Raw genomic sequence first — 13,613 nt, 5'->3', positions numbered from 1 at the left:
GGGGCCAGTCATTGACGGCTGCTTTGAGCTTTTCGATCAGCGCCAGTTAGGCAGTTTTCCATTTTTCCAGCGACACCTACGACGCAGAGCCTCGATCTGGGCCGATACTTGGGCTTCTTTGAAGATCTGAAAGATTGGAAATAAAAACCTTTTCATTTTGTGTGTTTCTTAGTGTTTTTTTTTTGATTAAGAAAATAAATATAAATAAAGGCTTAAATCATGAACTAAATTAGGACAAATTGTAGAATGAAATTATAAATTATTACAGATAGATATAGATTTATTCTCTGGCACCGTTTCGATCTGTACACCATCGAGTTTCAACAACAAATATACACACAAGGAATGGCTAACAAACAACAAGGATATCCTAGGAGTAGCATAGACGTAGAATAGATATAGATTAGAATTTGGAGACCCTAAGAGGCAATAAAATTGCACTGACTAATTTTTGGCACTGACTTTCCCTGAACTCTGACTTAGCTACGGGGGCTTACGCGGGATAATACTACGATTAGGGGGGGGGGGACTACTGGTTACTAGTAGATGGCCTGGGGGGCCTGGGGGGCCAGGGCGTAGGCCTCCTCCTCCTCGGCGCCGCTGCTGCCCATGCTGCCGGCGTAGTAGACCTGATGGCCCTCCTCGTAGCCGTGCAGGTGCTGCTGGAGCTGCTCCTGGTTGAAGCCAGGGCCGGAGGCTGGGCCGCCCAGGGCGTCGCTGTGGCAGCCGCCCTGCAGGTGCTTGGCGAGCAGGGACATGCGCGAGAAGGACTTGGTGCAGGTGGGGCACGAGTACTTCTTGACGTCCGAGTGCGTCTGCATGTGGGCGCGCAGGTTGGAGCGGTCGGCGAAGGCGCGGTTGCAGTGCTGGCAGCTGAAGGGCTTCTCGCCGGTGTGGGTGCGGATGTGGCCCTGGAGCAGCCAGGGCCGCGAGAAGGCCTTGCCGCAGATGGGGCACTTGCAGGGCAGCGTGTGGGTGCGGATGTGCATCTTGAGGGCGCCCAGCGAGACGTACGTCTTGTCGCAGTTCTTGCAGCTGAACACCTTCTTCACCTGGTTGCCCTCCGCCGAGGGGCAGTGGAACTGCTGGTGCTTGCTCAGGCCCGAGTACGTGGAGTAGGACTTGCCGCAGTCCTGGCAGTGGTAGCGCGGCACGCCCACCGGCTTCTGCATGGACTGGGCGGAGGCCGCGTTGGCCGCCTGGATCAGGGCCGAGGCCTGGTCGGTGCAGAACTCGGTCTGGTCCACGATCGGCCCCCCGCTGGGGTTGCTCCGGATGATCTTGTACTCGGTGCTCTCGTAGGCGTGGCTCTGCTGGTGCTTCACCAGGCCCGCGTACGTGGCGTAGCATTTGTTGCACTGCTGGCACTGGTAGTACAGGTCGTTGCTGCTCTTGATCTTCAGCTGGTTCAGCTGGTTCTCGCCGCTGTTCTCGCCGCCGTTCTCGGTGTCCTCGGCCCTGGCCCCGGCCCCGGCCAGGGGCGGGAGCTCCTGCCTGGCCGCCTTCTGGTGGGGTGGCTCGTAGCACGGCTGCTGCGGTGGCATGTGCTGCATGCTCAGCAGGGCCCGGGCCACGTTGTGCAGATTCATGTTCTCGCTCAGCACCCGGCGCTGACTGAGATCCTCCGGCAGTCCGGGGGTTGGTGGCGGCTGGTAGAAGGCCTGTGGGTGGTGCTGCATCTGCATCTGCATCTGCATCTGTGGCTGTGGCATCTTCATGCAGTCCTCGTAGTCGGCTATGCTCTTGAGCAGATTGTTGTTGTAGTTCCGCAGCGGGAAATCCTCCTCGGGCTGCTCCACCTTGATGATCGTCTGCGGGATCGCTGTGGGGGCCGGAGCTGTGACCGGAAGCCCTGCCTGTGGCTCTGGCTCTGGCGACATCACCTCCTCCTCCGGCGGCAGCTCGAAGTCGCCGTATCCCAGTCGGGCCAGGCTCCGGGCTATTTCCTCGCGGGTGAAGACGTCCGGAAAGGCGCGTGCGATCTCGCGGGTCTCCTCCCAGATGCGGCGCGCCAGCTGCTCCTTGGTCTGCGTCATGGCCGCATCGAAGCGGCGTCGCAGCTCCGTGGGCACCGCCGGCTCCAGCGGAACCGCAGCCGAGGCCACGCTGAGGTCCACGGGTCCTTCGTCTGCAAAGATCAGCGAGAGGTTAGAGCTACAGCGGGCGGGTGGTGGGGTGGAGGGCTTCTGGAACCTACCATGACTCAGCTGGTCCTGATCCTGATCCTGATCCTGATCCTGGTCGACGGCAAAGGCATCCTCGATCGGAATGGGACGCTTCTTGAGCGGGCACTTGCTGTACTTGAGTTTATCCATATCGGGGATAGCTCTGCTCCTCGTGGTCACTGGTGTGGCTTGATCCTCACTTTTCACTTCACTTTCACTTCAGACTCGAATCACTGCTCTCTCATGGGCTCCTCGCACGCGTGTGTCTCGATCGCTGGCAGCTCCTGGCTCGAATGATGCAACCCGGCGAGGATCGGTTTAATTTTATAGACTTCCGCGTGCGAGATCAACCCCCTAGCCACACCAACCCCCTGGCATGCGAAAAGGATCCCCCTACCTACTTCCGATTTTCGAATAGGGATTCTGTAAACCAACCACCACGAGCCACAATGCTGTGGAACCGCCGTCTCCGTCTCCCAACAGCTGTGCGTTCGTTGAACGCTGCTCCAGCTGCACATTGTTCCGTGCCACAGTGCTGCAGAGGAGGCAACAAATCTGTGTGTAAAAAGCGAGCACGTGCCATAGCCTTCTCTCTCTCTCTGTCTCTCCCTCTCGCACACACCGGCTCTGGACGCAAACGATCGCCACCAGCTGCCGCTGTCGCTGCCTATGCCTCTGCCGCTGCGGCGTCTGAGATTTAATTCTGTCCTCTCGCGCTCTCCCGCTCTCCCGCTCTCTCGCTCTCGGCTTGGATTTCCCCTCCGCTGCGGCTGTGTGCGTGAGCGAGTGCAGCTGGTGCCGAGCTTATGTACGACTTGCAGAGCAAGTTTATTTATAGCTCGGGCCCTGCCTCTGCCGACCAGCCATCGGCTGTACATAGCCACGCCACGACCCCCTCTCTCCGCGCAGGTGAGCTTCGGGCACTCTCCCGCTCTTTGGCCACACCGAAGAGCAGCTTTGCAGCCGTTGGAGCAACCGTTGTGTGTCCTACGCTCTGCGGTTCTCTTCCGAGTGCTGGCGCTCTTGTTCCACATTTCATTCGTGCCGCGATTGCCGGTTGGGCGTCTAAGAGAATCTTTTGACGTTCATTCGGAGGAGTTTCTTCGATCTCCCATTGATCTCTATCGGAGATCCTCCTCTTCGGCAGCTGCCAAAACTCCAGCAGCACGTGACAGAGTCCGCCATTGAATCGAATCTCCAGCCCACAAACAGCAATGCCATGTTCCCACTCGATTGAAACAAACAAACCGCGCACAGATCGGAGGTAAATCGGCCTCTTCCCGGACCAAGGCCCATTGTCTGGGCCTCCTCCTCCTCCTCCGACTAGGTGCAATCGGGCAAACAAACCCCTAACGGCCGTGAAATTTCAATTTTTGATATTGAAAAATTCTGCCATCTGGCGAACTTCCAGCGATCGTCCTGCAGCCACCCCAAAACGGGTCCGGCGGGTCTCCGGCTGCGCATGTGCCGCCGCATATACCTGGTCGTAGCGGAGTGCCTTGGAATGCGCCAAAAGGTACGTGCGAATCTACCTGGCACTCAGCATCCACCATTCACCGTGCTCGGAACCAGCCCCTGAGCAGTGGTCCCACTCCCAAACGCAGACAGCATCACCAGCCGCCTCGCGGTGGTGGAACTGCAGTTTAGGACGTTACTTTTTCCAACCCCAACGCCGTCTGCCACCTATCCCCTACCCCCTACCCCCTACCCGTCGTAGCTCGAGCCGATCATCTTGAAATACATCTCAGCCTCAGCCCTCTGAGGGTTGCCCCGTCTTACAGCTGCCCCTGTGACACGTACCAAACGGAACTGATTCTCTACCTCTCCCTCTTTCTCTGTCGCCGTCGCCGTCGCTGTCTTGTGCAGAGATTGGCGCCAAAAATCTGTAACGAACCGGTGTGCTCAAGACACCAAAGAAGATACTTCTACGCGAGCATTGTAACGTTGACAGGGCGCATGGCATTCCCATTCCAATCCATAGAAAGGATCATCGATAAGCCATTGAAAAGCGAAATTCAGTTTCGAACGACTCTAATGGCCTTTGATGAATCATTAAGCTGCAAATAGCTGTTAACTCAGCAACAGATTCAACCATTTGTGATAAATCCCTTTTTGAATACGGAATACATGGAAAGTATTATTATTTTATATGGATATATATAAATATTCTACCCTTTCGATCACTCACGATCCTCGTTCTATGTTTATCTAAACTAAAGAGAATTGTCCACCTTGTCACCCCAAGACACCAGGTGGTAAAATCTGCTTAAGTGAGTCAAAAAACTCAAAATGTGGAGACCACATATTCATATTTATTTGCAATTTAATGAGTTCCAGGGAATCGGTAATCCCTGCCATTACCTCATGTCTTTTACCATTTTTATTGAAAATATCTATTGGGGATCGTACAGGCGGTGTGCCAAAAGTTTGAGTCATACACCCAGAGAGAAAAGCCTTGAAATTGCAAAATTTTCAATTAGATTTAAGTATTTATGCCATTTAAGTGAAAGGTTTTCATTTAAATGTTGAATGAAATATGAAAGTCGTTGTTTTAAATATATTTTAGAAATAATTAAAATATTTTCATATTTAAATTAAATAGATTTTATAGAAATTTAATTTAATATAATATAATCTATTTATTTTAAAGTGTTTCTAATACATATTTAGATTTTATATATATATTTTTATATTTATTATATTATATTATATTACTTATATTTTTATTATATTTTGTATATTTAAATCAAAGTGCATTCCATCAGTCTTTGTCATTTCAAACTTGTTTGCTACTCTTTAAACTTTCATCACTTCACTTCTTTGTGGGCCTGTCATTTAATCCATTTATTTAATAATAATAATTATTGGAAACTGTTCATTCCTTATATAAATTATCTTACTGGCTGTAGGCTTGTTTTGTGGACAGTATCATCGTATATATAAAGTTTGTCGGTACAAAAACGATTCTTCTTCAGAACCAGGACACAGCACGACCACAGACGAACGTCTCATTGTGATACTTTCAGTTGGAACTTAAGGAATAAGAATCTATGGGTGTATTTATATGCATTTCGGTCGGCTTATTAACGGGGTTCATCGGGATCGTTCTGGCATACCAAATAGTAAAATTAATGCTTTAAAATCATCAGAATTTGAGGACCATTTCGGAGCACTATTTCACCTTCTGCTTGCCCAGACTTCCGAGAATTCTGCAACATTTATGGCAGTGTGGCATGAAGGCATGGAGGCAAGGTGCCCGGTTGTGGGATGTCATCAAACTCTCGTCGGAAAGCTAACAGCACATCAGCTCGCAGCCAAACCGCAAGCAAACCTTCTCTCAAACTCTCGAGCCGTCCTCCCAGCTCCGTTCCGCTCGGCGCCACAGACGAGTGCCTCACTTCAAAGTGTCAAACAGCCGCGCAGAGTCGCATAATGAAGTGCAAAATGTCATTAATTTGCCGCCGTCAAGGTGGCTGCAGCTGCACCGAATCGGACGCCTTGGACGGGGCTCGGACGAACAAAAGAAAGAAAGTCGGGCGGCGTTAGGAAAGTGTAGGAAAAGTATGCAGAAATCCAAAACGAATCCAATCTGTGTCTCTGTCTTTGTCCCCGTCTCTGCCCCTGTCTCTGGCCAAGCCACACGCCGGCGACTTTGTCTTACATTGTCACGAGTTAAAGGTTTTTCAAGCCACTGAGCAGACAGCCAGCCACGGGGGACGCGAAACAGGAGAGGCTCCAGAAGCTGCAGAAGAATGCAACGTCAACGAGTCCGAGCCGCAATCAAAACAAGATCTTAGAACTATTGGCGCCTGATAGGGCAGCGATGGGGAGGAGGAGCTCCAGGTCCAGGTCAGTGAACATAAACGCCGCTTTTGAAATCCGATATTATTGTCTGTCCGAAGAGCAGTCGAAGGCAGAGACAGAGCCAGGCCAGAGCCAGGCCAGAACCAGAGCCAGAGCCAGCCAACGGTAATTATAATCAAATAAAAGCAGACAACAGAACAGTCTGAATCAGTCTGAAGCTCGATCGCTTCCGACGCCGCATAAATTACTCCGGATTCGGGAGTCCGAGCCGTAGTCGGAGTCGGAGTCACACAGAAATAGAAGCCACGTCTATAATTCAAACTAATTTGTTTTATTGACAGCGTGTGCGCTTTCAATTTCGAAGCCATCTCCCAGATAAGACCCTCCGCACAGAGCACCCCCAAATTGGTCAATTATGTGGGGTCTGGCCCGAAGGGGCTTCGCCATCGGCAGTCCGGCTCTAAGGCGTGTTTCATTAGCCAGAGTGACAATAAATTAAGTTTCGACTTCATCGCCACTAATTAAAATGCGCTCTACACAGTCTTGAGATATTAATCTGCTGGGAAGCCGGCTTAGACCTAGTCGTAGTCTCTTACTCTAGTCGGACTCTGTTCTGTGACTTCTGGGGACCACCCGCTTGGAATATGAAAGATCGATCGCTGATCGGTAGCTTTGGAGCCTCTCATCTTGACTAATAATCATTGGATAGAGGGCAGGGGAGAGGAGAAGAGGAGAGCTTTTCATAAATGAATCACGATAATAAATTGTTTATGTTTCATCGACTCGATTCCACTTCATGGGAAAAAGAGATTAACATCAGCAAGAGCAACAGCATCAGGGCTTATGTTAATGCAATGTTGAAACATCATAAAAATGAAATATTCGCCGCCTTATTAGTGGATCTGGAACTCGAACTCGAACTGTCGCTGAATCATTCGGTATTTCGGTGTTTGAACTTCTTCAGATAAAATTTGCCAAGTGCTTTTGATTTGCTTATCAACGGATGGCAAACATCCTTTCCCGTTTTTCGCGACGTTGAAGTTGAAGGGCAACCTGAAGTTCAAGTTCTGTTTGCTATCCTCGTATAACAGGCCTTTGGGTAGGTACCGAGGGGAATCGCCAGGAGGAAACGGGGATCGAAAAGGGGTATATCCGAGAAGAAAAGGTGTCTTTTGAGTATATTATTATTGAAAGAGGTTAGAACGGAACAGAGTGGCACAAGTCTTAACTTTGGGAATATATATATAATCACTGACGATTGTTGTTGAGCTACGGAGCGATGGGCGACGATTATATGGCTCTATATATATGGATTATGGCATATCGAACAAGAGCGAAAGGTGTGCGGATCATTAGCGATAGAGGATTGGATCGGTGCAAGGTGGTGTCGATTGAAGACGCGGAGGGACGGTTTAAGACTCTGTCGGATTGAATAGAATAGATCCTAAGACGATAGACGAGATCCAATATTGCAAGGGATGGCTAGATGAAGACTAAGATCAAGGACAGGCGACCGACTGGAAGAGCGAGAGCTCAACAGATTGAGAGATCGATGGAGAAGGTGATAGGTGAGAGAGCGGCTGCATGGGCTGCTGTCTTGAGGGAGACATATGTTACAGGGTGGTACAGGGGGCCGTACTATAGCTAGATCTATGAATTATTGGAAATATTGCTCTGCGCAAACCAACAATTGTGGAAAACACTAGAGTAGGAGACCTAGGAGTTCCATTACATCAAATTAAATTCCGCTCATCCCTCATTTGGGGTCTTTTTTAACCAGCAGAAAGACTTCACTGACCGAACAGACGGGCGAATCAATTAGGACTCATTGAGAGGATCTAATAGAACTATTCAATTATTATTGGATGCAAGTGTTCCCATGACCAGAACAATTTACACTTGCAGAGGCAGAGGCGGAGGCAGAGGCAGGGGCGGAGGCAAAGTGCCCGTGGAATGGGGGTGTAGTCACCGTATCTGGTGGTCGTCTGTCCGCCTGCCGAATCGGAAGAGGGAGAGACGTCTGCACAGCCTCTCCCAGCAGGACTTTGGCCAATAAATAACTTACCCACGCTCCGGCTTTGGCTCTAACTGTGGCCCTGCCCGATGCGGGTGCGGGTTCCTTGGGCCTAAGGGATGATCCCTGCTTGCATTATTTGTTGTTTGAATCACGTGACAAGTTGCTGCAGAGCTGAAGGGCCGAAGGGCACTGGCACTGGCAGTGGCACTGGCAGTGGCAGTGGGAACCCGAAACAGAAATCATCCCACGGGATTCAATTTATGCGTGTTTGAATGTTTTTGATTGCGCGTTGCTAATTCAAATAAAATTCGACTGCTCCTGCAGCTCCTGCAGCTCCTTCCCTCCTCCACCCCGTCCTCGGCTTGCGGTGAGCAGGAGTCAAGTTGCGTGCTGGTCGCTGGTGGTGGTTGAGGTGGTGATTCCAGCCTCATTTGGCATTGTTTTTGTTGCATGTTCCTGTGGAAAGTGAAACCCAATCCTGGGGGGTGGCCTCCTCCCAAAGTCAGGGGCACTTTCGCCTGCCCGAGGGATTCCTAATTAAACAAATCTGCCAAAAACTGCCTCGAAATGGCAGCAAATGTCGCGCTAATTATTACAAATGCATCCCGATTTATAACCGATGTAGACGTTAATTTTAGACACGGCATTGGCCACGGCATATTCGGGCTGTCAGCATTGTATTTACATAAATTTGAGCTATGAAAATTTCTGAAATTTCTGCTGCGTTATGGAGAGCCTGGCAGCCGTGCACCTGAACCACGGAACCCTGCTCTCGAAGCCCAGGAGTCAGTCTATAAATACGGTACGGGACAGGCCATATAATTGATTTATGGCCAATGGATTGCTGCACGCCCAAGATCTTCGAACAGAGGGGTCCCGCACCGATCCCCCGACTAAATTTAGAAGCTAAAACAACTAATTTAGTGGGGCTTCGGGGCACCTCTTCGATGGCTGTGCTGGCGTGTTCTTCAGTTTTGTCACGTTCTTCACGGGCAAATGTTTTGCATGATCACGGGCCTCCCTCGCGGACGGCGGACGTGTCCGTTTGTTTGTTTTCCCTGCGGAGTCGGGGAGGGGCTGTCTGTCGCAGCTTCTGTCACAATTGACACTGACAATGCGGCAGGTACACGATCCGATCTGATCCGAGGCGGAGACGTGCCGTTAAGTTGTCAGTGGGTGGGTCTCCCCCTCTCCCTCCCCCCTGCAGCTCCTACAGCTCCCTGCTCCCAGCGAAAGATTAATTGAACGTGCGCCAGAGAGTTATTAATCTTGTCGAGCTTAGGCAGCGGCACCGCCTCGGCCATTGTTTCTAAAATATTGGATGCACTTCCACTTCCACTTCCACTGCCACATCCCTCGGTGCGGTGTCAGCTAATGGGGGCCGCCACTTGAGCCTTGATTGCAGCTGCCACAGCGAGAGAGACTCTCTCTCTCTCTCTCTCCCCTAATTTGTTTATGGCCTTGATAATGCAATTTTTTACTCGCCACCATCGGGGGCAGGGGCAAAACCATAAATATATTCACTGATCTGCGGGGATCTGCTGGGAGCAATTACCGGGTGAGCCATATTTTGTCACTTTTCTCGCTCTCTCTCTCTCTCTCTCCCGAGCGCTGGGTGAAAGTTGAGGCATTTTTATGGCAGAATCTCGCTTCGATTGGGGATCGAACAATGCCCAGCCATAGTCTCTGTGGTCCCCACCCCTAGGGCGGCTACTGCGCAGCGATGAGCACATGCCACATGCCAAAACTTGCCACAGCAACACGGCAACTGCGCAGCTGCTTGGCTATTTCACCAGGCACCGAAATCCAGTTCCAAAATCAAAATACTCGCATGACACACACCCCAAAACGAACCCAAAACGAACCCAACTTCCACCTAAAAGTAACGTCTTCACTGTCTTCCACGACAATAGACGCGGAAGCGGATCAAAAATTGCGCAACGAGAATGTAACACCTTGAGGCGAGGCCAGAGACGGAGACGGAGATGGAGTCACCACCGAACCTGGTACCTGGAATATGGAACCTGGAACCTGGAACCGGTACGGTCACGGAGGGGAAGTTTCTGATTTCTATGGAACACCTGGATGCGAATCGCTGCTTCGAAGGTGCACGGCTAATGAGGTTCCTCGATAAAAAAGGCGCATGTTTCTGTTTTGACGCAGCAATGTCTGCAATCTCCCCCTCGAGTGAGTGTTTGAGTCATATAAAATCATATCAGAGACCGGCTTCCTTTGGCAAATGCAAATAGACCAGGCGATCGGATCGGATCCCCCCTCCAGGCAACACTTGCGTCATCCGCAGTCCATAAACATTCAATTGGATCGTTTCGAGCTGGAGGAAGGGTGGCCGTTGCCGGAGGAAGTGCACACCTTGCTCCATTAGCATAGAATTAACCTCGCCGTCTTTCGATTCCCACAGTGCCGGCGGACTTGTTTATTAACATGTGACAATTATGCTAAAAGCAGGCCCATCCTCGGCAACCCTTGCCCTTGCCCTAACCCTTACCCTTACCCCCACCCTAGCCACGTTATGATTTTCACTTTTCCGAGCCTCAACCCGATCTCGATGTCGATCTCGATCCCAAACCGGATGCGCGGCTCAAGTGATCCGAGCGCTGTGCAAGGACCCAGGGGAACGCAGCATTATGCAAATCCGTATTTGCCACTGCCACTGCCACTGCCACAGACAGTGTAAATTACACTTGGACATGCCACGATGCGGATAACACCTGGGCGATCAAGAGGCAGAAGCAAAGCAAGCAAGGAAGGAAGGCAGTCGAAGGAAGACGAAGGTGTTTCCCACAGTACTTAGGGGCTAGGGGACTGCTCTTGGGGACTGCCAGAGACGTGCAAAGGCAAAGGTCATCTCAAAAGACATAAAAACTAAGTTAAGGGCATAAAAATCCCCTCAAATGAAGCTCGAAATCAATGAAAAAGATACAAGACTGGCTATCTGTATCTTTCAAGCACATCTATCTGCAAAATAGTCTCTAAATTTAAGCAGTATTTAAATGGAAACAATCAAAATCGAGTACCTGAACCACTGCAAAAGTGTAGCCAAAATCGAAAAACCATGGCCACTCCCAAGAGATTCGCCCCAGCCAAATGCTCCTCCCTTGTGGCACTTCATCCTCTTTAGATGTAGGTATTCTCCTTGCACATAGCCCAAGATACGATCCCAGCTAGAATGTATTTTTTAATCAAAAACAAGCAAAAAAATTCTGGAAAAAAAACAAATTCACAGTGTGATTCTCTCAGATTGCCAGGATGGTGTTGAGGATATCCTTGGGTAGACACTCGAGGGTGTCGGAGAAGACAACCGACTCGGAGTTCACGGAGGGGCCGACGCCGCGCCACTCGCTGCTGTCGGGACGGTTCAAGCAGAGCTTCGCCTTTCTGTCGCTGCAGGAGCGAATGCCCGGGATCATGCAGCAGATCATCGAGCTGCTGCTCGAGTGCCGGCCGGAGCTGGTGGCGCGGTTCGGCGAGGAGGCGCGGGACGAGCTCCAGCACGTCATCGAGTGCATTGAGCGGCTGAAGAGGGAGCTGCAGCGCGACCGCCAGTTCCTGCTGTTCCACGGCAACGAGCCGGACAAGGACGCCTGGAACGCGTTCATCCTGGAGCTGCCGCGCCACAAGCGGACGTACTTCCGGGCCTGCTGGCTGCACTCCGAGTGCTACCTGTACCGGCGCATCTACTCGTTCCTGGAGAACACCCAGCACCTGGGGGGCTTCGACTACTTCGCGCACCTGAAACAGGACGATCTGCAGCTCAGCGAGCGGGCCATGTGCGCCCTGGCCTCGGCCACCAGGAACCTGCCGAAGAACTACCAGTCGTTCAGCAACCTGATGCGCATCAACATGTGGAGCAACCGGTACGAGATCCAGCTGAACGCCTACATCTTCCAGGAGGACGAGCTGCACTCCGACATCGACGTGCTGGCCAAGGTGGCGGACCTCGACAGGAACCTGCTCGTGGACGACTCGATCCTCGTGTGGAACAGCCTGATGCGGGCCAAGGTGAAGGGCCAGCGCGAGATAATCGTGGACTTCATCTGCGACAACGGGGGCTTCGAGTTCTTCACGGACATGCTGCTGCTCGAGTTCCTCGTCGAGAACGGCATGGCCACCCAGGTGCGGCTGCACGTCAAGGCCATACCCTGGTACATCTCGGACGTGCTCAGCTCGGACATTCTCTGGACCATCAACTACCTGATCGACCACCCCGACCCGATGCTCTCCGCGCTGGGCCTCAAGTGGGCGCGCCTCATGAACGACGGCAAGATCGCCATCGCCCCCACGTCCCACTTCTGGACGGGGCCGCAGCCCTACTTCGTGATGATCGACTCCGATCTGGAGCTCTACAAGATGCTCTCCGGCGGCTACCTGGCCATCTTCAAGGGCGACCTCAACTACCGCCGGCTCATGGGCGACTACATCTGGGACCCCAACGAGGAGTTCATCACGTGCCTGCGCGGCTTCCGGCCCTGCAACATTTGCGCCATGCGGACGGTCAAGTGCGAGGTGGTCTGCGGCCTGCCCGAGGGCAAGGCCGACGACCTGCTGCGCACCGATCCCCAGTGGATGACGTCCGGGAACTACGGCGTGATCCAGTACACGGACAGCCTCAAGTGCAACTGCTACCAGGTGGGCAGACTCTCGGGCCTCTTCCACCTCCCCGTCCACCACAACTTCAAGGTGCCCGAGCCGGAGCAGGAGACCGACGAGAGCCAGCAGCAGCGCCAGAGCCGCAAGAGTCGCCAGAGTCACCTCAGTCGCCAGAGCCACAAGACCTAGGACCTGCCTCCCTGCGAGTGACACTTACAGATGTCTGGCCGAGGGGCCGCCGACTGCCCAATCAAGCGGCCCACAGCCGGACCACAGCCGGACCACAGCTGGCTGGGATTGGAAGCTCCTCCACGTCTCAATTTGCGGCTGCCTATCACTGCCCGGCGGCGTAGAAAACGCCTGGATAAATGGTGGCAAATTTGTCAGCGAGCGCGCCACGAGTGTATTCCCCAAATCAAGCCCCATCGAGGGGGGTGGAGGGTCGGTCCGCCTGCTTGTTAGCCCCAACAAGAGCCACCTGCCTTTCTATTAACCATTTCTGTGGCCACAGCCCGGCCAATCGGCGGCTGACTAATGCTGTTGATTTTATTGATGGGCCGCACAGCCCCCTGCGGGCGAGGAATCCCAATTTGAAAAAGGAAAGTCCACAGCAGATTACAGGGTGCGTGAAGCGAGGCCTAAAGGAAAGTTTCGTCCCGAAAATGGGCTTCGTTTTTGTGAACCGAAATCATTAAAGTGAAATGTCACCCCTCCCTCTCTGGAAGACTAGTTCTCACAAGATCTGAAGCGTCTTTGCAGTCCACTGCCCAGCAATTATGTATTTCTTTCCCAGAAGGAAAGATCTTTTAGCAGTCCGCTGCTCTTGAATGCGTCTCCTGCCAGTGGGAGGCCAGAGCAGAGCTTATCAAGGAAAAGTAGCAACCCGGAGGGACCTCCGCTCCTTTAGATCTTGCTCAGTCATTTTCCAAGTGAGCAGGCCACCAATTGGCACAAAGTGAACACTCTCACAGCTATTAAGCGAATGTCCTCGCTTTGAAAAGAGCAACATGAGGCCGCCG

At 52.1% G+C, this 13,613-nt stretch overlaps 2 protein-coding genes across 2 annotated transcripts; one reads left to right on the top strand and one right to left on the bottom strand.

The window, feature by feature from the left end:
* Window positions 1-259: 259 nt before the first annotated feature.
* LOC108164211 (zinc finger protein 569) lies at window positions 260-2,582 on the bottom strand. Its single transcript, XM_033394024.1, has 2 exons — window positions 2,198-2,582; window positions 260-2,128 (listed from the first exon to the last, which is right to left on the bottom strand). Exons 1-2 carry the CDS (start codon window positions 2,313-2,315, stop codon window positions 540-542), a joined length of 1,707 nt encoding a protein of 568 aa, XP_033249915.1. The 5' UTR covers window positions 2,316-2,582; the 3' UTR covers window positions 260-539.
* An 8,600-nt stretch (window positions 2,583-11,182) lies between these two features.
* On the top strand, window positions 11,183-13,345 carry LOC108164273 (damage-control phosphatase ARMT1). Its single transcript, XM_017299917.2, has one exon. It carries the CDS (start codon window positions 11,254-11,256, stop codon window positions 12,781-12,783), a length of 1,530 nt encoding a protein of 509 aa, XP_017155406.2. The 5' UTR covers window positions 11,183-11,253; the 3' UTR covers window positions 12,784-13,345.
* The last annotated feature ends 268 nt before the right edge of the window (window positions 13,346-13,613 follow it).

This window comes from Drosophila miranda, chromosome 4, assembly GCF_003369915.1.
Source record: "Drosophila miranda strain MSH22 chromosome 4, D.miranda_PacBio2.1, whole genome shotgun sequence".
Taxonomy (NCBI): Eukaryota; Metazoa; Arthropoda; class Insecta; order Diptera; family Drosophilidae; genus Drosophila; species Drosophila miranda.
This window is presented reverse-complemented; position numbering and strand designations above follow the sequence as displayed.

Excerpts from the sequence above, each read along its gene's own strand:
- LOC108164211 (XM_033394024.1), bottom strand. The coding sequence starts at position 2,315 with ATGGATAAACTCAAGTACAGCAAGTGCCCGCTCAAGAAGCGTCCCATT. Across the intron at positions 2,129-2,197 it reads TCAGGACCAGCTGAGTCATG|ACGAAGGACCCGTGGACCTC; the intron begins GTAGGTTCCAGA and ends TGATCTTTGCAG.
- LOC108164273 (XM_017299917.2), top strand. The coding sequence starts at position 11,254 with ATGGTGTTGAGGATATCCTTGGGTAGACACTCGAGGGTGTCGGAGAAG.